The sequence below is a fragment of the Ixodes scapularis genome, unplaced genomic scaffold (genome assembly GCF_016920785.2).
Source record: "Ixodes scapularis isolate PalLabHiFi unplaced genomic scaffold, ASM1692078v2 PGA_scaffold5__190_contigs__length_132052651, whole genome shotgun sequence".
Lineage (NCBI taxonomy): Eukaryota > Metazoa > Arthropoda > Arachnida > Ixodida > Ixodidae > Ixodes > Ixodes scapularis.
In genome coordinates, this window is record NW_024609880.1 from 110369338 (window position 1) to 110393458 (window position 24121).

The following is a 24121-nucleotide window of genomic DNA, read 5'->3' on the forward strand; positions in this document are numbered from 1 at the left end:
CTAAACTTTTAAAAATGTTAATTAAAAAAAATTTTAAGATAAAACTTCAGTGGTATTCTGAGTACCTAGGATACAAAAAGCTATTTTCAAAAGGAAAGATTCTTAGAGTCATTTTTAGAGTCCTTGTTATAAAGCTTGTGGCTTTGATTTCGTCTGAGGATGTCAGAGTAATTGCCCGTATTGAAGATCACCATGTACACCACAGGCAGAACCATTTAATGACTTTATCTAAACTCTCTACTGCAGCAATGGAGTCACCATCGAAGGATCCTAGCAAGCGCCTGTGCTCGCCCAAAATGGTCCAAGACCTGCCCGATGAAGACAAAGAAAATGCGCCAGCACCGGTGCCACACAAGGCAACCAGGGGAATCGCGGTTGACTCACCAATGGAGATTCAAAACGGTGACACTACTAGATAGTCATAGTACAGATATCATTTCTAAATGTAGGCTACTACTGAAATTAAACTCTACACGTCGAACTAAAAAGACAAGGTGTTGCCAAATGTCTGGCCTGCATGTTGTTATTAATTGACAGATTTGCTCAGTCCACTGAAGCTTGGTTACATTTTTTAATTAGCTTGCTTAATTTAATTAGTTTATTTCCAGAATACATTTTACAAATAATCATGTCCCCTTTAGTCTCAATGATGGGAGGCTGTGTGTTCTTGTTGCTTCCTCGAACTGCATCACGGTATCAACAGTGTGGTCAAAATGCAGTAATTTACGAGCAAGTCCAGTTTAACTGGATACATTTATAATAATAATAATAATAATAATAATAATCCTTTATTTGTATAATTCCCCAGAACAACCTTTGGTTACAGTGTGGTGGCACATAAAAAGTTTAAAAAGAAAAAAAAGAACACCTAGAACAGTACACAATCTCAAGTGCCCCCCCCCCCTCCCTCCCTCCCTCCCTCCCTCCCTCCCTCCCTCCCTCCCCAACATATGCTCTCGAAATTAAAACATTTCACAATCATAAACCAAAAATATGCATATCAAGTAGTCGTTTGAACGCAGCAAAATTTAAAAATATGTCTACATGAGTCGGAAATTCATTTAAACAAATTTGCATTCTAGCCAAAGGAGACGGTCTCGTTTGGATAGATCTATAAAACACGCTTGAGTTTCTAACGACTCGGGCCGGTACATGAAAGTTCAAAGACGACACAAAATTGCTATCAATTTGGCCGTGAACCACTTTGTATAAAAATATAATGTCACGAGCAATCCTTCTTTTTGAAAGGTTCTGGAGTGAAAGTTCTTTAAGAAGGTATTCATAATCAAAATAACATTTTCTATCAAAATATCTATCGTAAACAAGGCGTATAAATCGCTTCTGAACTCTTTCTATCCGTGCAGCGTCGGTCATTGTTAGCGAATTCCACACTGAACTACAAAACTCAAGTTTAACTCGTACAAGGGAACAAAACAGCCGAACTACGCACATTATATTTGAAAAATCATGCGTCAAACGTGATATCATCCCCATTGTTCTAAAGGCAGAAGCAACAATTTGTGTAACATGATATGAAAAGGTAAGATTACTATCGAAATAAACACCAAGGTCATGAACTTGTTCCACACGTTCAATAGTGGAATTGCCGATAAAATATTGATGTAAAATTCTTTCGCGTTTTCTGCACATAGATAGCACTTTAGTTTTATCTGGATTGACCAGCAAAAAGTTACATGAGCACCAGTTTGAGATACGGGATACATCTTCTTGCAAAAGAGCACAATCATCTTCCGAATGGATACTAAGATAAAGCTTAATATCGTCCGCAAATAAGAGCAGTTTCGCATTTTGTATGCACAATTCTATATCACTGATGAATATAAGAAAAAGTAGCGGCCCCAAATTCGATCCCTGAGGGACTCCCGAAGTTGGAGTAAATACATCTGAGAAACTATTCAAGATTCTTTTTCTACTCTTTCTATCCGACAGATAACTACGGAATAAGTTTAAAAGAGACGACGAAACGCCGTATAAAGAGAGCTTATACAAGAGTAAGTCATGATTAACCTTATCGAAGGCTTTTGATAAGTCAAAATACACGATATCAACTTGCCCACGTGTAAGAACAAATGGGACAGTATAATCAAGGAGAGAACAAAGGTTCGTTTCTACTGAACGCCCTTTTATAAATCCATGCTGAACGGTGCTTAGTTTTCGACAAAAGTAAAAAGAAAGACGGGCATGTAAAACTATCTCAAAAACCTTTGAAAAAGAACACAACAAAGAAACGGGGCGGTAGTTATCTACCCTAGACGCGTCACCGGCTTTGTGTATTGGCACTATCACTGACCTTTTCCAAAGACATGGGAAAACACCATTTCTCAGCGATAGGTTAAATATGTGCATAAGTAAAGGGGCAAACAAATCAGCGCATCCTTTAATAATAAAGTTAGGTATTGTATCATCTCCCGCTGACTTCTTCGGTTTTAATTTTTGAATTGCCTCTAAAATATCATTTATGTCGACCTCACTAAATGTGAAATTGTCGTTGCAACCAGTAGCGCAGATTGAAGACTTGCTTTTGAATTCTTCCTTGGAATAGCATTCACGAAAGTAAGTTTGGAATAAATTAGCTACTTTTTCAGGGTTTGTAACGTAGTCCGTATCAGTACGTAAATAAATATTTCTTGCAGACTCTTTCGTGTGCTTCCTGACAAATCGCCAGAATTTATCAGGCTCACGGTAGAGACTATTTTCTACCGATTTTTTATAAATGAATTTGTCGTGTTTAAACAGTTTCTTTACAAGTGCTCTGTAAACACTGAACTTTATGTACCATAACTCAATGCCGGTTCTTTTAAACAATTTATGATAGTGTTCTTTTTTACGCATGTAGTGTTTCAGCTCCCTTGAGAACCAGAACTGGTATTTAGAGGGCTTAGACAATCGCTTTGGAATGAACGCATCGATTGCATTTTTAACTATCTTCGTCAAGGATTCAGTCGCAGAATCTACACAGTTATCATGAAGAACCGTTGACCAGTTATTATCACGAAGGAACGTATATAAACCTAAATAATCACCCTTATGATAGTCATATCTGGTAAAATTTTGTCTGTCACGAGACCTCACCGGCAAAGAAAAACATGCGATGAAGGGCGGGTGAAAAACGTCAGGTTTCACAAGAGTATCGCTAACTGGCATGACACTGTCTATAGGGCAGTTTGAAAGAAAAAGATCAAGAACATTCCCGGCCGTGTTCGTGAACTGATTATGCTGAGTTAGACCATTAAAATTAATGAAATCTACTAGACGTGACACTTTTACCACCGTTTGATTATTTCCACTACTGCTTATGCCGGTCGACCAGTTCACTCCTGGTAGATTAAAATCGCCGTACATATGTACTTTAAATTTCGAAAAATCAATTTGCTGTTCAAGCTTTTGTAAATGGTTTACGAACACACTCGAATCCGAGAGCGGAGGAAAATAATAGTTTCCGACGAGGTAATTAAAACCATCGCGTGTTAATAATTCAACCCATAAAAGGCGGTGTGACGTTGTGCCCGAAAGATGGTCATCAAGCACATGCTGCTCAAGTTCAGAAATAAAACACAAAGAAAAGCGCAGTAACGCAGATGCTTCGTCACGGAAGCCGACAGGGGCGTGGCGCCTTTGCCGTGGGGGAGCATGATGTCACAGTTGGAGCGCTGTGCAAAAGGAAGACGTGGCACGCCAGTTGTGCTTCAGACTTCATCTGTGCTCATTGTGTGCCTTGTGCGGTGGACTGTCAACCTCGTCGCAGTGCAGCATGAGAGCCCAAATGTTTACAGTCTGGTGGCCACCAAATACGCAAACGCACACCGAATACAATACCGGCAGAAACAACTTTAATACATGTAGAAACCTCACCCGTAGGACTGTAATGCTTTTGAATTCCTACACGTAAGCAGTCTTTGGCGTGTTTTTTTGTTTTTTTTTCCCAGCTGCGAGTTAATTACTTTTAAGTACAAGCAACTTCCACGTGTTATATTGTTCTTAGGTGCATCTATCTATAGATGGCTGCTAGGAAACCACAAAAGCAAAATTAATAGAAGTAGCTCCAATGCTTACCATATAAAACTGATTGTATCACTATGTTGGTTGTGGTTCTTTTTTTTTATAATCTTTATTATGATTATTTCAGAAGACGCCAAGGTGGGCCTCAGCAAAGCAGACGACGCAAGAACTGCGCCAGTTTCCGTTTTTAAGGAGCCGTCTGCCGTGAAGAAATCTGCACTGCTCGACGCACATCGTCCCGAGCAGAAGCCCTCGAAGGTCGACACTCTTCCCTCGACGGTGTCTGTGGCCGCCAGGGCAGCCCTCTTTGAAACCGCCATTGGCACGGTCACCGGCACCATGCCCGCTCCGAAAAGGATCCCCGTTCGACCAACGCTGAAGCAGGCGTTCTCTACTGTCGACGTTGCGCCAGCATCCGCAAAGAAGTTAATGTCGAGCGTTGGTTCCTCTCCATCAACGCCGCTTTCCAACCCTCCCTGCACGCCTGGTAAGCGGGCTGCTTGGTACAGTAGTAGATGCAGTAGTGTCTTGCTAGTTTTCTCTTGTGTACTGTATTTTCCAGGCTCTAAGTCGCACCTTTCTATAAGTCGCATCCCCTTAAAATGTGGTTTTCAGAAAAAAAATTGGTATCCAAGTCGCACCTATATATTCGTACCGTCGGCGCAACAAAACTGCATTGGAAAGCCCTCCTTTGTGTATTATGATAGCGATATATCCGCCGCAAGCGAGAGCAAGTTTCAATATTCTCATCAGCGAATCTAACAAGAAATATGACCCCCATGTCAAATTCCTGCTGTTAAGGTCCACAGTTACAGAAAGCAAATGCATAGAAGTCGCAGCATTGTATGATGCGTTGATGAAAATTTAAGAAAAGTGACTTGTACATTGGAAAATATGGTAGTCTTTATTCGTAGACTTCAGTTGATAGTTCAGATTCAGAAACAGACTGGCTGGTTTGATTCTAAATTTTTTGTTAGACATAGTCTAGTTATGTGATTGTTGCGCTAAACTGCGCCGAAGTGTTTACCCTGCTAGATCCTGCTACATTTTACCAAAATGTGAGAAATTTGCGCCAACGTTGCGCCAAATTTAGTTTTGGTGCAACGTTGCACTTTAATGATACTGAAAATATTATAGCTCAGGCCTCGCTGCTCAACCGGGCCGTTACGATATGCTTATGCGAATTCTCAGAAATTTTGGCTATCTTCTGAAATGAAGTACTATTCGATCGCATTTTGTATGAAAGGCTTACAGTACTCGGAAGTTTCGCAATAATCCTCATGTTCGTCGTCTGTTCTGCTGGAGGATTAGTTAGTCTGAGTGCGCTTCTCCACGCGCACTGGTGTACTGCAAAGAAGCGAAAACCGCAATGTAAGCATTGCGATTTTGCGTGTCTTGCTTCGCCGCAGCGCACTACCGTGCTAAGGGGAAAGCACTCTTCCAGAGTGAGACACGACACAGTTCCTGAATATGACTTTGACTCGTATGTATGATAGACTACGATATCCCGGTGGTACCTGTTTCCATATCGAGATTTAGCGAGGATACTCCGGTAGTGCAAGAACATTTATATGCACTCTTTCGTATGTTTATTTTTTTATTTTTGCCAACTAATTTGTTTAGCTATCACTTTTATATAGATGTGAGTAAATGAGCACTAAGTTGTCACGAGCAGTGTATGGAAGCTTGGGAACAACCTTAATGAGTTCGGCGGGATTGTTTTTTTTAAGTTTTGTTCAGATACAGTTTTTGTTATGAAGTTCTACACATGAAATATAATTGACGTTCATAATCAAATGACAAGTGCATTGTTTTTTTTTATCTGAATTATAAATTGCTGTTTTGTTACAACCTTTAGAACTCGAAGGAACCGTTAATTTATGGGCTCTATATTATTGTATTATTTCAGTGCGATTCCTAAAATAACCATTCACAGCAGTTTGTGCTATCCTTCGCTCACCTTCTCACCGTGTCTGGTGCTTCTCCACGCAACTAAACGCTAGTTTTGTGTTTGAGGGACTCACTCCTGCTCTCCGATTGATGCGAACTAAGGGTTGCACGTAAGTGAGAAGGCAATGTAGACATTGCCTTTTAGTTGGACGTGCCGACACATTAATCTTCACAATGTCTGCATTGGTATGAATAAGAATGGTGCTACAAAAGTTATTTTTGCTGCTCCAAATTTGACTTTTGGCTGCTCCAAGAGCTGCTCCAAAATGACCAGGACCAATCACATCACTGATAGTCTCACATTCTGAAAACGGTGGCCACAAGTTTGCACTTTCTTTCTCGTCTTCCACAGTGGGAGGTTACTCAAAAGGTAAGCCTTACCAGAATCCGTTGCTATGCCGTTGTAAAGTTTCTGTCAGTAGAGCGTAACTTGCCGATAGTTCACTTAAGTGAGGTCTTACTGGTTTTGGCTGCAATACACATTCTACAGTTGTGTGCCTCTCTCGTAATGTCAAGCAGACGAGATGGAGACTCCTCCGCCTGCAGTAAAGTCTGCTGCGACTAGACCTGGGACGCCGAGGCGACCAGAGTTGCCGCAGATGGCCATAAAGACCATTCCCGGTACTCCCAGACCCCAGTCCGGTGAGATTTCCTGGATTCATTTTACGGTCATCAAAGAAAGAGGCTCAATGACGAGTGATTAGAGATTTGCGCGAGTATTTTAATTATGCTTAGAAAAATGAACTCTCATAATTGTTATGTATGTTCTTGAGGACGTCCTTGTTGTAGTCAGGAAAGCCGTGAACTTTAAATACTCTGGTTTCTTCGTAGATAGTTGTAAGGAGCAGCACAAAAGGCTGCAGGGTGAATCCCAGGCAAAAGCGACACGGTGCCCCGTTAAACTCTCGACCCCAGAATCCTCGCTCTCCAAGGCACCCTCTGACGGGTACACAACAATAATGACCCATCGGATCTAACTTTCAGGACTAGTAGCTTCGTGTCTACTTCAAGATCGAATGCCTTTTGAACCGTTTTGAGATTTTCTTGACAGCTTGATAAGCTTTTTTGAGTGTTCTTCCACCTCAGCTCAGGTGCACTGTGTGAAAGTGATGTTCACCACTAGGCTACACATCCAGCACATAATAAATCACACATATATGTGTTGTCCTTTGTGGAATCTGTAGCACAATCTGCAAGATTGTATTCTCTGCAAAAAATCTTTACGTCCCAAGCTTTGTAAACAAGTGGCTGTCTGGTAGCAACCTCTGAATCGATGCTTTCCTGCATTGCATGCCTGTACGTAGGGATAACTTTTTTCGAATGAACTGAGCTAAAAACAATAACACAGACAGCTAATTCCGTCTTGATCAATGAGTAAGCTTTTGATGCTATAAAAGTTTTCTTTCAGATTAGGTTCCTAAGACTGCGACTTTGGTGTCCAAATTTAAAATAAAGAGCTCTGAAATTGTGGCTTTATTAATTGTCAACCCTCAAGAGTCACGGGAGTTTTTTCTTCTTAATTATCGATTTGCATTAAGATGAAGCTTCAGCTTCTTGCCTAATTTCGACATTACCATAGCAGCTTCTTCGATTGTCCGAGGTGCCCTTTCAGACATTCAGTATAAGTATTTTATTGCGTCACTCAAAAAAATCTGTATTTTAGCAAATGATGTCCATCAGACCGACGTGGGTGGTGCTGATCTCAAGAAGTGTGTGGAGAAGATTACAGGCACTTCTGAAGACGACCAACACCAACCAATTGCCACTGAAGAGAAGGAGAAAATTCAGGTTCGTTTTCACTATTTTTATTTTCTGCTGAGCAAGAAAATCTATCACAAGATTGGCACCAGCACAAGAATAGACCCGTTATTTTGTCATTTTTGTGTGGGTAAGAGTGCACCATCTTTATTATATTACATGACTAAATATGGCCTCGTGGGTGAGAATCTGGCATTCATCTCATTAATGGTTCTTCCAACGAGGTGTTAAAGGAATAGGCCTACCATTTGAAAGCTTTTGTTTGGCCTAACCAGTCATGTCAGTTCTGGGTTGATTTTGAAATTATTTTAGACGGATTTTGAAGCCGGTCTTCCCTCTGGCGGAACCGGAGTGCCGCCGTCGCAAGTGTTCAAGGCGCCGCCCACTCCCGAAGCTGTCGAGAAGCCCAGAGACAAGGCCTTTCCTGCAACTCCGCCAGTCCAGGAAAAGAAACAGCATCAAGTGGCAGAGGTAAGTGTGAATAGGTCGCCCTTTTCGGAGGTGCATGGGGGATGGAGGCGGAGCCACTGTGATGAGATCACTACTCAGATAAATAAACGAAGAGTAGTGGCCCTTAGTGTGGGGGCAGCAGCTTGCAACCACCCAGCCTAATTTGTCATCTTTTTTTTTTTTACTTTTTATCAATGTGATGTTCTGTTTCTTTTTGCTTGCTTTGGGGCACTTTGCAGAAATAGGATGTTTAAAATAATTTATCTTCAAATGAAATACCTGCATCAGTGGATTTAAAAAGGGTGGGAGGTGCGGCTTTACTTCTGTCCCATGCTACATGGCAGAGCCGGAAGGTTTAGTTTTGTATGAGTGACCTTTGTCGAAACAAGTGCAATGAGTGCTTACGGAAGTGAGGCACCACTTTTAAGGTATTCTGACGCTACTGGAGAGGAGATTCTGTGCAAGCACATTAAGGATCTGAAAAGGCAAGTTGTTAAATGGACTGGCTTTATGGAGTCGAAGGGCACCCTCATTTGTCATAGCCAATGCTTATCTGTATATTTTCTCTTGTTGTCTTCTTCGTACATTGTAGGCGGTCAAGAATGTGTCAAACTGTGCCCATTCTTATTACGAAGAATAATTATTCCACCAGGCACAAACATTGTCCATTTAGACGGGAAAAAAAAATTAAGCTTTCTGAGCTTGATAAAAAACCAAAAATAAGTTCTTAAAGCACACAGTTGCACCACCAAAATAAGCTGTCTGTGTGTACATTCCCTTTCTTATATGTTTATTATTTTTTCTGGATGGTTTTGGCTTGTGCATGCAATGAGGCAAAAAGGCTCGAGGTACACCTAAGCCCTTACGAGTTGTGAATGCGAAAGCATGCACATCACTCTTTCGCTCTCTTGTTTTGTCTGCGGTGTATTTGCCTCAACAGCAGAGCGAGCCCTCTCCTTGAAGCCGCCTCGGTGGCTCCGAGGCGAGAGCGCCGGCCTACGGATCCCCAGGTGGCGGGTTCGAATCCCGACCGAGGTGCCCGCAATATGACGGAGGCTTATTGCGGAGAAGGCGCCGTGTAACCGAGCTTTCGGTTGCACGTCAAAAGATCCCCAGGTGGTCGAAATTAATCCTCAGTCCTCTGCTGGGGCGTGCCAGATGCCCGTCGTAGGTTTGGCACGTAAAACCCCCAAATTTGACTTTGGCCCTCTCCTTGACACTCTGCCCTTGAACGCCTCATGTTACCGGCGCGCTAACAGACATGCAGTGCCATGGGGTGGCGGTTATTGAAACTGACGCGCAGCGGTCAACGGGAGCATTTTTCCTTGAAACTATGATGCGCGCCAGCCAATAGAACCGAAGCCGAAATCCATCAGCCTCACTCCGCTTTTTTGGGATCGAAGAAACTAGGTGCCGTTGTCTAGGCTTTTCGCATGGTTTCATAGCTGGGAGCTGGCTTCACTTGGAGAAAGGAGTTACGGTGTTGTTTGGCACGGCTTCAAAGCTGATGACGTCGGCTTTCGCATTAATAATTGTGTGTGTGCCCAAAAATTGGTCAGCCTAGGTGGGCGCAGGTGTCTCGGCTCGAGGTGAGAAATTTAACTTGTGCAAAACAATCGCTTGCCTGGAGGTTTTAACAAGCATTACGCAGTAGTGATACACGACCCATCCGGATCAAAACGGGCAGGGGGTAGGGATTGGACCCAGGATACCCGAGCTCTGCAGTGCGAGCTTTCGTAAATTAATGCTCAAGCACCTGCTCGTCCAACTAAGAATATAAATGCCGTAAAACGCTGGGCAAGCGCTCACTCAAAATTTAGGGATAATCGCGAAAAAATGTGGGAGGGATGCTTGTCCAGTCATCAAGTTTACATAGCAATGTACTGTGCATATTTTCTCAAATCTTACACATTTGAGAATGGGTGGTTAGTGTGGAATGGGGCAGATGCGCGGTATTCTACGGTAGGCGATAAACAGGAGAGCTGCAGCACCACAGAAAGGCAGCAGCCTGCACCATGAAGATTTGCGGTGCCGTGGGCCTTTATGGTACGACGACGTCCCCGAATGTCACTGTGCAATTGTCCAGTAACAGTAGTATCGGTACTTTCCAAATAACTATACTTCATCCGACTTCCTTCGGTTGTTCACAGCAGTTTTCTCAACTTGATCAATGGCAGAAGAACTTCTGGCCTTGGCACTGATGCAGTAAAACATCGCAGAAGCAATGCCTTGTAAACATTTGTGCACATACTAGGGCATAGAGTAGAGCCCTACGCTGATTAGTTTCATCATCCGCATGCGCAGACTTTGTATCCGCATCCGCAATATTTTTAAATTATCGTGTCTGCATCCGATCCGCATCCGCAAAATTTGTAACTGCATCCGATCTATAATCTGCACATTCGTGTTATTATAATATCAAGCATGAATGAGAGGAAAAAAAAAGCATCTGGACAGTACCTCATACGCAGTTTGCTTATCTTTACATAAAGATCTCTTCGAGTCGGAAGACGGATAAGGTGATTTTATCGTATTCTGCTTTATCGTATTCATAATATAAGTAATCGGCCTTACAGAGACACTTTGCATTGCTGGAAAGATGATCACAGTTATAAGATTGTCCTGAGAGCCTGCGACAATGTCCAGCGGGTGCGCTCAAAAGAAAGGAATGCTTTTTTTTTGTTTTTTTTGCTTTTAACATTTATTTTAGAGACGGACACATACTTTCTAACACATGAAAATGAATAAGGGACCGATTAATATTATAGCGTTGTTTTATTTAGGTCAAATGATGAAAAAGTGGGAAACTGTCACTCACGGTGGCGAAATACTCATACATATGTACTCATCACTGGGAAAATGTCACATTATTCACTAATGGCAACACCTTTTGGCAAGATAAGACTCTTAGGCGATCATTGGTTAGAATCAAGTCTATTGGCACACAAAATAATTTTCTCCCCGATTGGCACCTTTTTTTTTCTAAGAGAATGATTTGCTCCCACAAAACATTAATGTTGCACATAATAGTACCACTCACTAATCCACTCTGTGGTCGCACAGATTTATTGGCCGCTTTGGCACAAATGTAGATCCGAACCCACGTATATCCGCAACCCCTGGCATCCGATCCGCAATCCATAACATCTGAATCATTTTGATCCATATCCACCAGTTGACTGCAGATGTCCGTGGATGATCCGCAGATATGCATGGTTTTACATATAGCCGTGCGTCAGTGGATGGCTCGGGTCTTAAAATAATTCTTCGCTCAAAGAACAATTTACTTAGAGTAGAGGAAAGGAGTGGTTGAGGAAACCTGGCTACAAGCCTAACAAGATTATATTCATTAGAGACTACTACTATGTAGCTTTGGAGCAGGGTGTTCGACAACCTCGTACAAGCAAATTTGTTTTCGAATCGAGCGTAAAAAAGACTCGCTTTTAATCTGCAAGTTTTTGTAAGCAAATGCTCTCTTAGTAGCCTGAATAAAGTTTGTCTGACACGGAGATTCCTTTGAAGTTTGTGCAGGCAGACCTGAAAGGCTGTGTCCTACAAGGCAAAGATAGCGTGCAGTCGACAAAAACCGGCAGGACCTCTTCTATTTCAAAGGCTCTCTTTGTCGAGCATTGCAATGGCGAACCTGCCCCCATGTCTCCCCTCATTCAAGAGAAAGTCAACCTTCACGTGGCCGAAGTAAGTCTGATGCGGAACCTCAGTCAAAAAAAGAATGAATCTATAGTATTTCTCGACAATGCTTTCTAGCAGATCTGAAACTAAGCCGATGGGACGTAACTTCTATCATTTCGTCCTGCTTTCTTGTTCTCAAAAGTGCCTGTTCAGTGTCGCCCCAGCGCTCGAACCTGCTGTTATTTAAATTAGTATCCAATACTATTATGAATATCAAGGCCGGTTCACAGCTGCATCTCGGCACTGAGATTACGCAAAATCGGCACTGCATCACACTCAAACCCGTTTATAACAAACAGCAGGAAACGCTACGATAAGTTTGATATAGCAAGTAGTTCGATATAGCAAAAACCATTTCCAACGAACTTCCACGATGCGCTCGTTGGAAGGCGAGAGCTTCTCTTTTTTCCTCATCTCTTCGCTTCTGCCTTGTAACAACGTGCTGAATTTCCTTTCTTTTTTTTTTTGCAGGCGTGCAGTTTTTTTTTTTTTTTTTTTTTTCTTATTTTCTTTTTCCAATTGGTTCTCTTTGTGGGCAACCGCTTTGGGCTGAAATTTTTTTTTTCTGTGCGTACGTGCAGAGCGTTTTTTTTTTTTTTTTTTAGCTTTCTTTATTTCTGAACTGCTTCACTTCACTCCATTTTGTTCGGGGCTTGAGCTTTTGACATTTTCTTTCCTTCCTTTTTCTGGGGGGGGGGAAGGGGAAGGGGTGGGGGGGGGACAGGCTAGACGACGATTGTTTGCGCGTTCTTGGGAGCCTTCCCGGTGGGAAGAGTTCGATATAGCCAATGTGTTGTTCGTTATGAGAAGTACTTTTTACATTAATTTTTATTTAAATTTTTCGTGAGTTCGATATTGACAATAATTCACTGTACGTGAGTTCGTTCTAAACGGGTTTCACTGTACTTGCTCACCGACAACACTTTCATGGCAACATCGGATACTATTTGCTGTTGCCCTGGTTATGCTGTGGGTGAGCAAGTAATCTTGATTCGATGCCACCTGTAAACTTTGTCGTGACATCTTTTTAATAAGCATTCATAGATTGGGTCTCTAAGTTATTGACTTGAAACATAACTGACAATAAAGGGACTGAGGCTTTGCATGTAAGCACGTTTCCCTCCAGTTTACCAAGAAATGTTTCCTGATTTGTCTCAATCCCTAGATTAAAAGACTGGAGACCGATCGAGCTGTGCCTGAGGATAACCAGGCTCCTAGCACATTGCAAGAGATTCCGAGGGATTTGGTGGCGGCCAGGCAGCAGATGTTCTCAGAGGAGCTGCTCGACGAGACCGACCTCATGAGTCCCGAAGAGACGGCCATATTCGACGAGATGGACGACATTCTCGACGAGTACAGCGATGGCAGCTCCCAGGCAGACCTTGTGTCCCTGAACTCGTGCACCTCTTCTCCTGCCGTGAGTTCTGTGATGTACTTTGCACCTTGCATAGACGTGCTGGTCATGTTCCTGGAGCTTGCATCGTGATAAGGATTAACACTGAGCAACCGGTCTGTAGTCTCGGAGGACGCACCAAAGTGCAGCCGTTGCCATGGGCAAAAAATTTTGAGGACACCTAAGCACTTATGATTTGTGAATGCGAACACATTGATGTCCAATTGGACGCCACCAGAAGTGGCCGCAGTTCCGGCAGGGAGTGCGGCAGTGCGCTGCACAGGCTGCCCTGGATCGCTGGTGACTGCTGCGGTGAGGCAGCGGGGGAGGGTGCGAAGCTTGGCACGGCACTGCACTCTGGCGGTGATATCACGCTCCCCTACTGTGCAGGTGCGGCAATCCCGCCGCATCCACAGCTTCCGTAACAAAGCATCTCCGTTGCTGCACTTTTGGCCAATGGGACTCTGGGTGTGGTTTCGCTCAGCCAATGGGAATTTAACTGCCGTTTTTTGCTGCTGCAGACAGAGTTTAGGTGCCATTTTTCATGGTCACAGACGCCGGCTTCGCTCCATGGGACAGTTAATCCTTTCATATTAATATGCAGGCGACGCTCTTCGAATTTGTGTAAGCATTGCACCAAAAAATTGGGTGCAAAATTTTAAGAAAATGGTGACTGTTACATGAGCATCGTGCGCTGTTCTTATATTTATGGAACATATTACGATCGTAACTTGTATGGTTGGTGCCCGATTGGGGAGGCAGCCAAGCCTGGCGGGTTGTGCCTCGGTAAAGTTACCCGAGATTGGAACTGTCCATGCAAAGCAAACAGTTGACAACGGCTCTCAAGACTGTACTGCACGGACATCCAGTCGCGGTGGCTAGTTCCTACAGAGGACCCGCATAGCTACGCCCGCTCTCGATCGGATCGTCCGGCAGGTTGTGCCTCGGCTTTCCTCTCGAGAGCTGGCTTGCTAGCCGGCCGTTGTCCGAGTAACTTGTGTCTCCTTATACAGCCAAACCCGTTTATATTGAACTCGCAAAAAAAAGTCTACCAGTTCGATATAGCAGACAATTCAATATAAAAGTTTTAATGAATTTGATTCAAAAATCTACTTTCTGCTGACATATTACACAATGAAATAGTCTTGCATCTTCTGCTGCTTTTTCTTCATTGCATCCTTGATAACAATATTTTTGTTGAGGTATCGACGGACTCTAAAGTGCTGAGGTTGCTGCCTTCTATATTTGCGCATTAGCGCCGAACTATGCCGAGAGCAGGGAGCACGTCTGAGCAGGAGCACTTTCTCCTGCAGAGCGTCGTTTTGCTCTGCATGTTGGCTTTCCCCTAAGGCAGGCTGCTGCGTTGGGGGAAAGCCAGCTTGGCTCTTTCAGGCGGCCGTGTGAACCGCCCGGAATAAAAAATAATATTCTCTTTTGCAGATGGAGCAGGGAGAGGGAGCAAAGAGCACCCTCTCCTCGTTCTCTGCGCAAAAGAGATTTAATTTTTTTTTTTTCAAAGCGGTTGACGCGGTCGCCTGGAAAAAAAAACCACCGTGTTTTGCAAGCTGGCTTTCCCCCAGTTCGGCCGTTCGCGTTGGGGGAAAGCCAGCTTGCAGAGCAAAACGGAGCTCTTGGCAGTTAATTATGTCAGTAGCGGCTGCTATTTTCGTTCGATGTAACTATAGTTTTTGCTATATATTATCACCAACATTACTGTGCACAAAAATTGTTTGATATAAGGGATAATTTGATGTAAAAGGGTTTGATATAGTCTGGTTTGACTGTAAAGGCTCTCCCGACCCAAAAGTGCTCTTCCCCACGAGTCACAGCTTGAATATAGATATTCCATTTAGTGCTCTTAGGGCGGCGCCATTTTGTTCGACCACAGCGCCCTCCCCACACATCTGAGGAGTTTGGCGGGGTAAAGCGAGAGAGGGCACGCGCCCAATTTCGCTAGCAGACGACAAACCGGGTGGTTGCCGTCCTTCACCTTTGGGTTGTACCGGCAGGCTGTACTGAACATCGAACTCTTGCTCGTGGCTGCCGGTTATGAAGTGGTTCTCGTTCTTAGAATATTTATGGCTACTCCAAAATCAGCCTATACACGTTTGCAAGTCCGGCTTCAGGGCGCTGCCATGTTGCTGGCTGGGGTGCGCTTGGACGCTTCCTAATCAGATTACGAAGCCTTGCTGAGACGTCATAGTCGAATTATGGCCGCGCCCAAGCGCACCCCACTGGGCAAGATGGTGGCGCCCTGAGACTAAACTTGCGAACGTGTATAGCGCTCTGTCGTTTTATTCCAGTAAACAATCAACTAGGGTATCTTTGTTTCATTTCTTCAATAGCAGTGGAGTCGGCCGGCAGTACTACCCTCAACCACTGCGCTTATTGCATCGGGAGAGCATGTTTTTATTTATTATTCCAGACTTCCACTCATTGTCGCTAAAGGCCTACACCAGTATGAACTTCGTATAGTAAAAAAGGTACAGCGACCGGATTCACTTTTTGCCGGAGAGACCGGCCAGTCTGACAGTTTTTCATATCTTTTTATTTGTTTGCAGGTAACAGGGCGATTGGACCCGGTTAGTCTTTTTTACCGAGCATAGCATTACACAATAACTTGCATATCAAAATCCGCGCATCTGCGCTTGAAATTTCTAAAATTATGTGGTTTTAAACCGAGTTTGATCGCCAGCTGGCTGTTAGGTACAGCCCACTCGGCGGAGCAGACGATGTGCGGGGTGAGAGGGGGACGGCATTTTTTTCCTCTTCCTAGTGCACCGGTCTATAAAAGGTAGCCGAGAGAGGAGTCGCCTGTTACGCCATCAAGTAATTGCTACCTATCTACGCTACGCCCCTTGCGCCGCCAACGCCGCCTGTCAAGGGCCCGTGCAAGTAGCGTTTATTTTCATAACTATGTTTGCCTGCGTAGCAATTTGCATTTATTTACATTTGCAACCACGCCGAACCTCTGTCTGACCTTCGAATTGAAGGTCCTAGAAGTATGCAAGAGCCACATGTCGTCGTCTTTTCTTTCTGTACACACACTGATGAGAGCCGCCACACTTGTGTATATACGAGTGCATGCAATATTGATATAACGATTACCATATCAATATTTGCTATAGTGAGTGGTTTACTGTAGTCACTTGGGAGGTGAGAACGGCGAGGCTTCTTTTTTGAATGCGTGACCTCCAGCCTGCGCCAGTTGCCTTTCGCTGTGCTTTGGGTGCACGGCAAATGTGCCACTCGAGGCGGAACATGAAACTCCTCCCTGTTGTTCTTGTCCTGTCGGGGACCATAGTATCTGATTGCTGAGACGTCTGCTGCATTTAACTTCTGATCAACGACAAAACTGCAGCAGAGAAATGTTTTATGTTGAACCTCTTCCTTGAGCACTTTGGACAGGACCCGTACAAGACTCTGTTAGGATTTGTACGGTATGCTGGATCGAAAAGTGCCCTCTAGATTACGGAGCACCGAAGTTGCTTCTAAACATGCCGTTTGTCGTCTTCCTCCGTCTAGAAATCCGAGAGCCGGTTTCCCCTGACCGACGCCGGCAAGAAGCCAAGCCCCCAGGACGATTCTGCCAAGAGCGACGTGACGCCCAAACGTGAGCTGCATCGCACCATCAGCCTCTTCCGCCGACGGATGGAGCAGTGCGCCACGCCCAAGCGGACCAGCACCGGCTGGGGCTTCAGCCCTAAGCCCTCCACCAGCGACGCTCCAATGCCCGGCCCAGAGGCGCTCATGTCGCTCGGGGACAGGATCAGGGTAGGTTTCTTGTCCGTGCAAGCCTGTGAAATTTAAGTGGAATGCTTTTGAGGGACTAGAGTGGGGGTGACCGGGCAAACTTGCATGGAGAACAATGAAAATGAAACAATTTTAAAGTGGAGAGCCGCCACAAAAAGGGCCATTGCGGTTCTTTTGCTTGATTTAATTTCGGTGGCTGCACCTTTTATTCACAAAGCGATTGCTCCTTGTGTTTCTTTATTGTGTATCCCAATTTTCTAAATGAGCGCATTGAAGTTCGGCTTGAATGACGTCCTTGCAGTCCCGAGCAGCTTGGCTCGGGGTTTACGTGAGGGTGCGTGTAGGTTTTGATTTTTCTGCCTTTATTGTAGAGAAGAGTGCCTCGCAGTAATAGATGTGCTGGCAGAAGGCTGCCACTATGCAAGCGGTTTTTATTTGATAACTTTTTCCCTCTGATGTTCCAAGATGGTGGCACGCTTGAACCTGCAAAGAGTCGAACGCGGCTCGCAAGCTGCAGTTTAGCCAACCCTGGCCTAGTGCGTCACAAAAGGTTGTTAGAAAACCATGACATTCTGGCCAAATGTCTTGCAAAAAAAAAAAAAAAAAAGAAAAAAAACTTTTTCTTGATTTGCAATTGAATTGTAGACCTCTTGCTCAGTACTTTTATGCTCTCCACCTGCATTAACTAAAGTGATTGAATGTGTGTCTTTACAATTGCTATGTACTCGGGAGGGGTCACTGATGTCCCGTAATCACCATTAGCTACGTGATCACGTGAGCTGTATTTACATGATCATAAGACCACTATGGGTGTCGCATGATTCACTAGGGTTGCCTAATTACGTCGTATGGCTTCACATGATGTCATGGTCGCACAAGCACGACGTTACGTCGTGGTCATAGTGCCACGCGTGTCTCCGAGCAACCGCGCCCATGGCCGGATGGTTATCATGTTTGGCTCCCACGCAAAGGGCTGAGGTTCGTCTGCCCTCTCGCGTCGATGTTGGGTGGCGAACGTCTGCTACAACTGGGCCACACAGATTTCCCACGACGTAATCAAAGCTTCGTGGTTCTCGAACCAGTGCCTCGTAGTACCCTCCAGCGAAAAGTAGAGGTTCTGCAGATACTGCTCCGCAGTCCATTCGTTGTGGCGCGCCATACGCTCGTAGCGTTGGTTCCAGCTCTCAACGTCCTCGTGGGTCTCACTGTAAAGGGAGTCGGCGTACGAGGAGTGACGGGCAGGTGAATGACGGAAGGGGTGGCCGGGTTCTGCTTGGACATCGTCCTCATATTTGTCTTTGACTTCTCGAATAGAAGTCCAAACTCAGGGGGCCGTCCTTGGGTGCGGCGGCTGGCTCGGGTTTTGGGAGTTGATGGGGATCAGCTTTCCGGAGCTTAAAAAAGAGGAGCCCCACAGATCTTGCGAAAAATATGTTTCACTGGCATAGAATGCAGTACCCCGCACCTCCACCAAAATGTCACAAATGACAATTGATGTGGCGACGAATGACTGAAGAAATTAAACGTTTAATGGGGCAAACTTGTGCCCAAAACAAAAACCGCTAGCGTCGATGGCGGTGGATCGAGTGCTTGGGCGAGACTGACTCCGACTCGTCACGCAGAGCTCCTTTTGTACACACGTGGAATTCTAGAACAATTGGCGTAGAAGGTTCGGCGCGTAGAACATTGTCCTTGAACAAGCAACAGGGTTCTCGAATTCACCAGAATGTAACATTTACAGAACTAACAAAAGGGTGTGTTCACTTCGAGGCATCGAACCTCTGCAACTTGCGCGGGAGCCAAACGCAATAACCGTTCGTCCACAAGCATGGTTGCTCAGAGACGCGCATTGCAATATGAGCTCATCTTGTAACTTAAAAAGCACTGTCAGGTCAAAATAATTTTTTTTTTTTATTATCCGAAACGATTGAAAATGGATGTCTGGACATTACTTTCAGAATTCGAAGCTTGGGTACTCCGCATTTGTGAAGCAAAAAAATAATTTCCAAAAGACGAATTTGAAATTTTTGCGCGATCCGCACCAGTGCAGTGACAACCAAAGATTGAGTCGTCCTGTAACTTCCGCCTCCAAACTGTCTTGACCGGAGGTGTCGTGTTCTCCTGCGTCCCGCGATCAACCGCTCTTCTCCGTGCATGCCGCCCATCGCTGTGAGCAGACGACGCTTCACTTTTGTGTTTGAAATTCTTTTAGGGTCCTTTTAGCGATTTCAGATTCTTTGAAACGGTGTGAGGTCAAAGTGGTCGCGCAGTGGACTTTCGTGAGGGGCCATGTCGCACCGGTTCTGTGTGAAAGGCTGCCCCGGTGGAGTCGCAACCGAAACTACGGTGCACAGACACCATACACAGTTGTTTTGACCGTTTAACGATTTCCTTTTCGATGTCCGAGAGGTTGTCGGGCATCGAAAAGAGAACTTTGTCTGGTTCCCCCCGACTCCCAATCATCCTCAGTGCTGCATGTACTGAGCGCTGCCATGTTTTCCAAGGGAGGATGAAAAGTCGGGAGACGACATTTCAGGACTCCAATTTTAAATATTTCAAAAGTGCCATTGCGTTAAAAAGCATACTTTACGAATGCCGTTATTAATTATAATAAAAATGTCTCTTACAAAGCTTCTAAATATCATAATCGATTGCGTCGCAAATAAAAAGTGAGGAGGTGAAAAGAGGGAGAGAAATGCGCCAACAATAACATTTACATGCCAAATTTTTTTCCCTCGTTTTTTTTTTGTTTTTTTTTGTATGTTTATGATTGCAGCTTGCATCGTCTTAGACAACAAAAAAATGCAACCCTTGGGGTGTCAATGCCCCTTTGATGTGACGTCGTACTGGCAGCTGCTTATAGAAGCAGGCCCAGAAGCTCTTCACGACTGAAAAGCTAAATGATTTAAGTTGCGAATTAATGTAAACAACAGGCTCTCCAGGAAGAAGTGAAGGCTCAGCAGACCATCATAAGCCAGGCCAGCCAGGCTTTGAACCTCTGCCAGGCGTCGGCGGAGTTTGTCGGTTCCCCGGAGCAGACGGAGGCCGAGAGGTTGCTTCTCATAGCGAGTGAGTTTACGCATTCCAGCACCTTATTTTGGGGCATAGGTAGGTCTCCAGTGAAGTCGATTTATAAAAGCAGCTTGGCAACGTCTGTCTTTGGTATGCATATCGGTATCCACAATTCCTGAGCAGATGTTTCCACCGACCTACCACAAACTTTGCTCTACACTAAAGGGAAGTTGGGATAAGCTTATCGCACAATAGTGCAGGCCCTTGTGTCGTTTGTGTAACGAAAATGCTGATGTAGCATAAGTGGAACAAAGAACTGTCAATATTCTATCCAGGTTTTCTCTAATTAAAAGCGATATGGAGCTTGCAAGGACTGCAAGTATCGGGTGATTGAAATAACCAGGCTCGATCTAAATTAGGCCGTAAAAATCAGTGCCTGCATGTAGCAATCTAAACTTAACGTCAAAGGTGTATTTCACAGGTTGGTTTTATCCTGTAAAATACAATACATGGCTCCCTTTTTGTAAAAAATGGGGCTAAAAGCTTGCCAAGGTTTTGCCAGGGTCAACAATGGACGGCGACTCAGACGACAGAGTCGAGTGGCGGGGTACGTTTGGCACTCGTATTAACAAATGGTGCTACCTCCTTATCGAGACTGCTCGCGACGCCCATGGTCTATTAAAATTAACGCAATCTTTTATGTTATGTACCCTTGGTTTAAAAATAAATGCAAATAAAAGCAAAACTTCAAGTAAAAAAAGAAAATGTGGTTGCATAACGACGGCATTCGTGCTGCCAATGGGTTTCATCAGTGTGTTGTCTGCTTTTTTTTTTTGTTGGTTGGCTGCATCTTCCAATGTAAGGATCTTATTCTGCCGCTGCTTTCAACGCCATCTATCAATACATGTGCCAAACGTGTCCCTCCACTCGGCTCGGTCGTCTGAGTCGCCGTCCGTCGTTGACCCTGGCGAGTTTTTTGGCCTTATTTTTTTTTTTTACAGAAAAGGAGGTAAGCTTTGCAATTTTACAGGATAAAACCAATTTGTGAGATACGCATTTGACGAAAAGTTTAAATTGCTACGTGCAGGTGCCGATTGTGTGAATCTTCACTGTAGAGGTGTTAACACCTTTAAAATTAGTTTTAGAGCTGTTGCATGCTTTGGTTGTGTTCCTTATAGTTTATATAAATCTCTTTTTTTATCTCTGGAAAGATTTTCATTTATGTTTGTAACAATAGAAGCTCGGAGCACTCTTGTTTGCAAATGTTCGTCGTTTAGTTTACTAGCCGAGTTGAGAGCCCTTCCTCTTGTTTCCTTTGCATTGTCCATTGCAGCCCAAAGGAGGCTGGCCTGCATCAACGAGATGCAGAGGCTGAAGGCCAGCGGGGACGTCCTGGAAAGCAACACCCCCAGGGGCACTCTCGTCCTCTCCGAGCTATGGATTCCGGCCAAGCCGGAGATGCTGGCAGCTTCCAAGGAGCTCGAGAAAAGTGAGTGGCACGAATGACCTCTGCCGTTCCGATCCATGTAGTGTGACCAGTTACTTTTTGGGACTGCTCCCTGTGTGGCCATCCAAGTTCTAGCTCAAGGTTACTAGGTGCGTTGCAAATGGCAGCTTCTAGACAATGGTTGTAATAATTGGTGTAGACATAATCGAAGCTTGCGCTTAAGAAGAATGCGTAAAAAAGTGACTCTTATTGAATGTTGAGGAATGCAAATATTGAAGCCATAAATAGTTGAGGAAGGACAAGAACTGTTATTGGCATGTTGAGGGGAGGGGATTTTGCCCCACTCTGTGGCCTCCTTGCATTGTATGTTTATATGAACACAAGTACTTCCTTCAGGCAGGTGAGCATACACACCCAATGAGAGCTAAGAAAAGAAACTGTAACTACTCTAACCAACTGGTTTAAATTTCTCGACGTTTCGCGGCGTGCTCGGTCGCTTGTTCACGGGTGACTTATTTGGCTGGGAAGCACCCAGCCAAATAAGTCGCTCGTGAACAAGGGACCGAACAGGCCGCGAAACGTCGGGAAATTTAAACCAGTTGGTTAGAGTACTTCCAATTTCTTTTCTTAATACTCACCTAACCAGGCAGATTTTGCCGAAATGCAGTGATGTGATTGCTGCGTCAATTGCACCAAACTACGCCAAGGGGCTAACCCTGCTAGATCCTGCTACTTTTCGCCAAAATATGGGTAATCTGCGCCAAGCCTGCGCTAAAGGACCAATTTAGGTCGCCTTTCAAAATCGAAACTAAACTAAGTACTGTAATTGAGCAGGCGTGTGTTATGTGGCACAAGCGGCCGCCTGACACAAAGCACCGTGCATCAGTTGTCCATCTGGTCTTGCATGGTTTTCCCGGCGTTCCGCGCTTTCGTCTTTTGGGTCTCGTCTCTTTTTTTTATATTTTCGGAGATAGACGCGGACGTGTGCAGACGCTCCGACTCTAGCGTGCCGGGTACCAGCCATGCCGTCATGCTGTGAAACAAAACCACGTTTTTGCGCGGCAGGAGTTACTTTGTGAGCTGAAGCAACGGCCATGGGAAAACTATTCGGTCACTGCCTTTCAGTCACCGTGGTCGCGCGACGTCGAATGTTGTTGTCCCCATATCACTGCAGACATGGTACTTTCTAAAATGAAGCTAAGTACTGCCGCATGTTCATCGATATTCCTGTTCTTGTTTAATTCATACGTTCCTACAAAAATCCATCTTTAATTCAAAGACTGCTCTGTCAAAGTATTGATTACCTAGATTCCTATCGGTGGGCCTTTTTTCGAGAGGGACCTCTGTACGTGAAAAATCTGCCGTGAAACAAAGTTGGTAAATGTCTGCACGCTTAACCCGCACAGCGTGCTTGTTTGTCTCGCTCCAAAAACGTTTTGAGGCTGGCTCGCAATATCTTGCATCGATGCACTCAGGTTCTTTATTTTTTGTGTGTTTAGCTTGTCCCTTGTTTGCCGGCCTGGCAAGAACGCACCACTGGACGGCTTTTGTCGCATGCTCGAAAGTTACATTTTGTGTACAATTTTGGGGATAAGTTAGCGACAGAGCTGAGGGGCATGGTTTCGGTTTCGATCGGACAGCCGTTGTCTGCGCTCGGGCGACAAAGCATGCCACACAGCAAGCCTGCCGAAGTTGGCCTCACGTGCTTGCAAATATGATTGCGTGACTGAGGCACCAGCTGGGACGCTTGCAATTCATTGTTTTACATTTGCTTACTTTTGACGAAAATCTGGCACGTCGGGAACCAGTAAAACGGTGGCAAGCGGTTTTTCGAAATTGCTTAACAATGCCTACAGCACTTTACACTTGTAGGATGTCTGAGCAGTCAAAACAGAAGCACCGAGTTCCCTCACATCACATCAGAACACAACACCACACAAAGTGCCCTTCGTTTGTGCAGCGCTTAAAACAAATACTTTTATTTTCCTAAGAATATCTGCCCCAAAACCCACTTTTGCTGCTCCGAAACACTGTCTTTGCTGCTCCAAAAGCCGCTTTTGCTGCTCCAAAACGCGGTTTTGGTTGCTCCAAAGGCTACATTTGCCGCTCCAAAACACTGTTTTGGTTGCTCCAAAACGTGCGCCAAAATGGCTTAGGCCGATCACATCACTGGAAATGTTTGCTTTTCAATCAATGAGAGCTGCAACTTTGTTTAACTTTATATGTCGAAACTCCAAAACAAAATTCCGCCCGTCATTTGATGTATGTGGTGAATAGTTGTGTTGTGACCCTGCGTCCTCTTACGCATACAATGTTTTCTTTTTCAGACAATGAGATCATCTACTTTATGTTCCTGGCCCAGTATCGCTCCAAGGTCTATGCCTCTCCTCTGCTGTCAAACGAGGACCTGACTGAGAAGCAGCAGTCTTTCCTGTTTCGGGAGCCAGTCACCATCTCCAACATGAACGAGGACTTCCAAGTTTCCGTCGAGGTTTATGCCCTCGTGAGTCTATCTGTTTCTATGGCTACCATGTGTAACAGCATAACATAGAAAACACTACCTGCGTTTCAAACTGCGTTTTGCTCGTGCCCCTGGAAGGAATGCTCTTCCTTGCACAAATAGGTGTGCTGCAGGGAAGGTGTGTGAG

At 44.7% G+C, this 24121-nt stretch overlaps 1 protein-coding gene across 6 annotated transcripts in view; it reads left to right on the top strand.

The window, feature by feature from the left end:
* LOC8029785 (anillin) overlaps nt 1-24121 on the top strand; it is a 33138-nt gene that overhangs the window by 1827 nt on the left and 7190 nt on the right. For 2 of the 6 annotated variants that reach the window (XM_042294116.1, XM_029971463.4), the window contains exons 3-13: nt 247-402; nt 4148-4507; nt 6487-6612; nt 7634-7758; nt 8041-8199; nt 11701-11874; nt 13034-13285; nt 16787-17035; nt 19948-20083; nt 21360-21515; nt 23801-23976. In XM_042294116.1, the coding sequence (XP_042150050.1) occupies nt 247-402; nt 4148-4507; nt 6487-6612; nt 7634-7758; nt 8041-8199; nt 11701-11874; nt 13034-13285; nt 16787-17035; nt 19948-20083; nt 21360-21515; nt 23801-23976 (2069 nt within the window). The remainder of the gene's footprint in view (nt 1-246; nt 403-4147; nt 4508-6486; nt 6613-7633; nt 7759-8040; nt 8200-11700; nt 11875-13033; nt 13286-16786; nt 17036-19947; nt 20084-21359; nt 21516-23800; nt 23977-24121) is intronic. The other 4 variants (XM_029971471.4, XM_042294117.1, XM_040502479.2 and 1 more) reach the window with 3 other exon arrangements.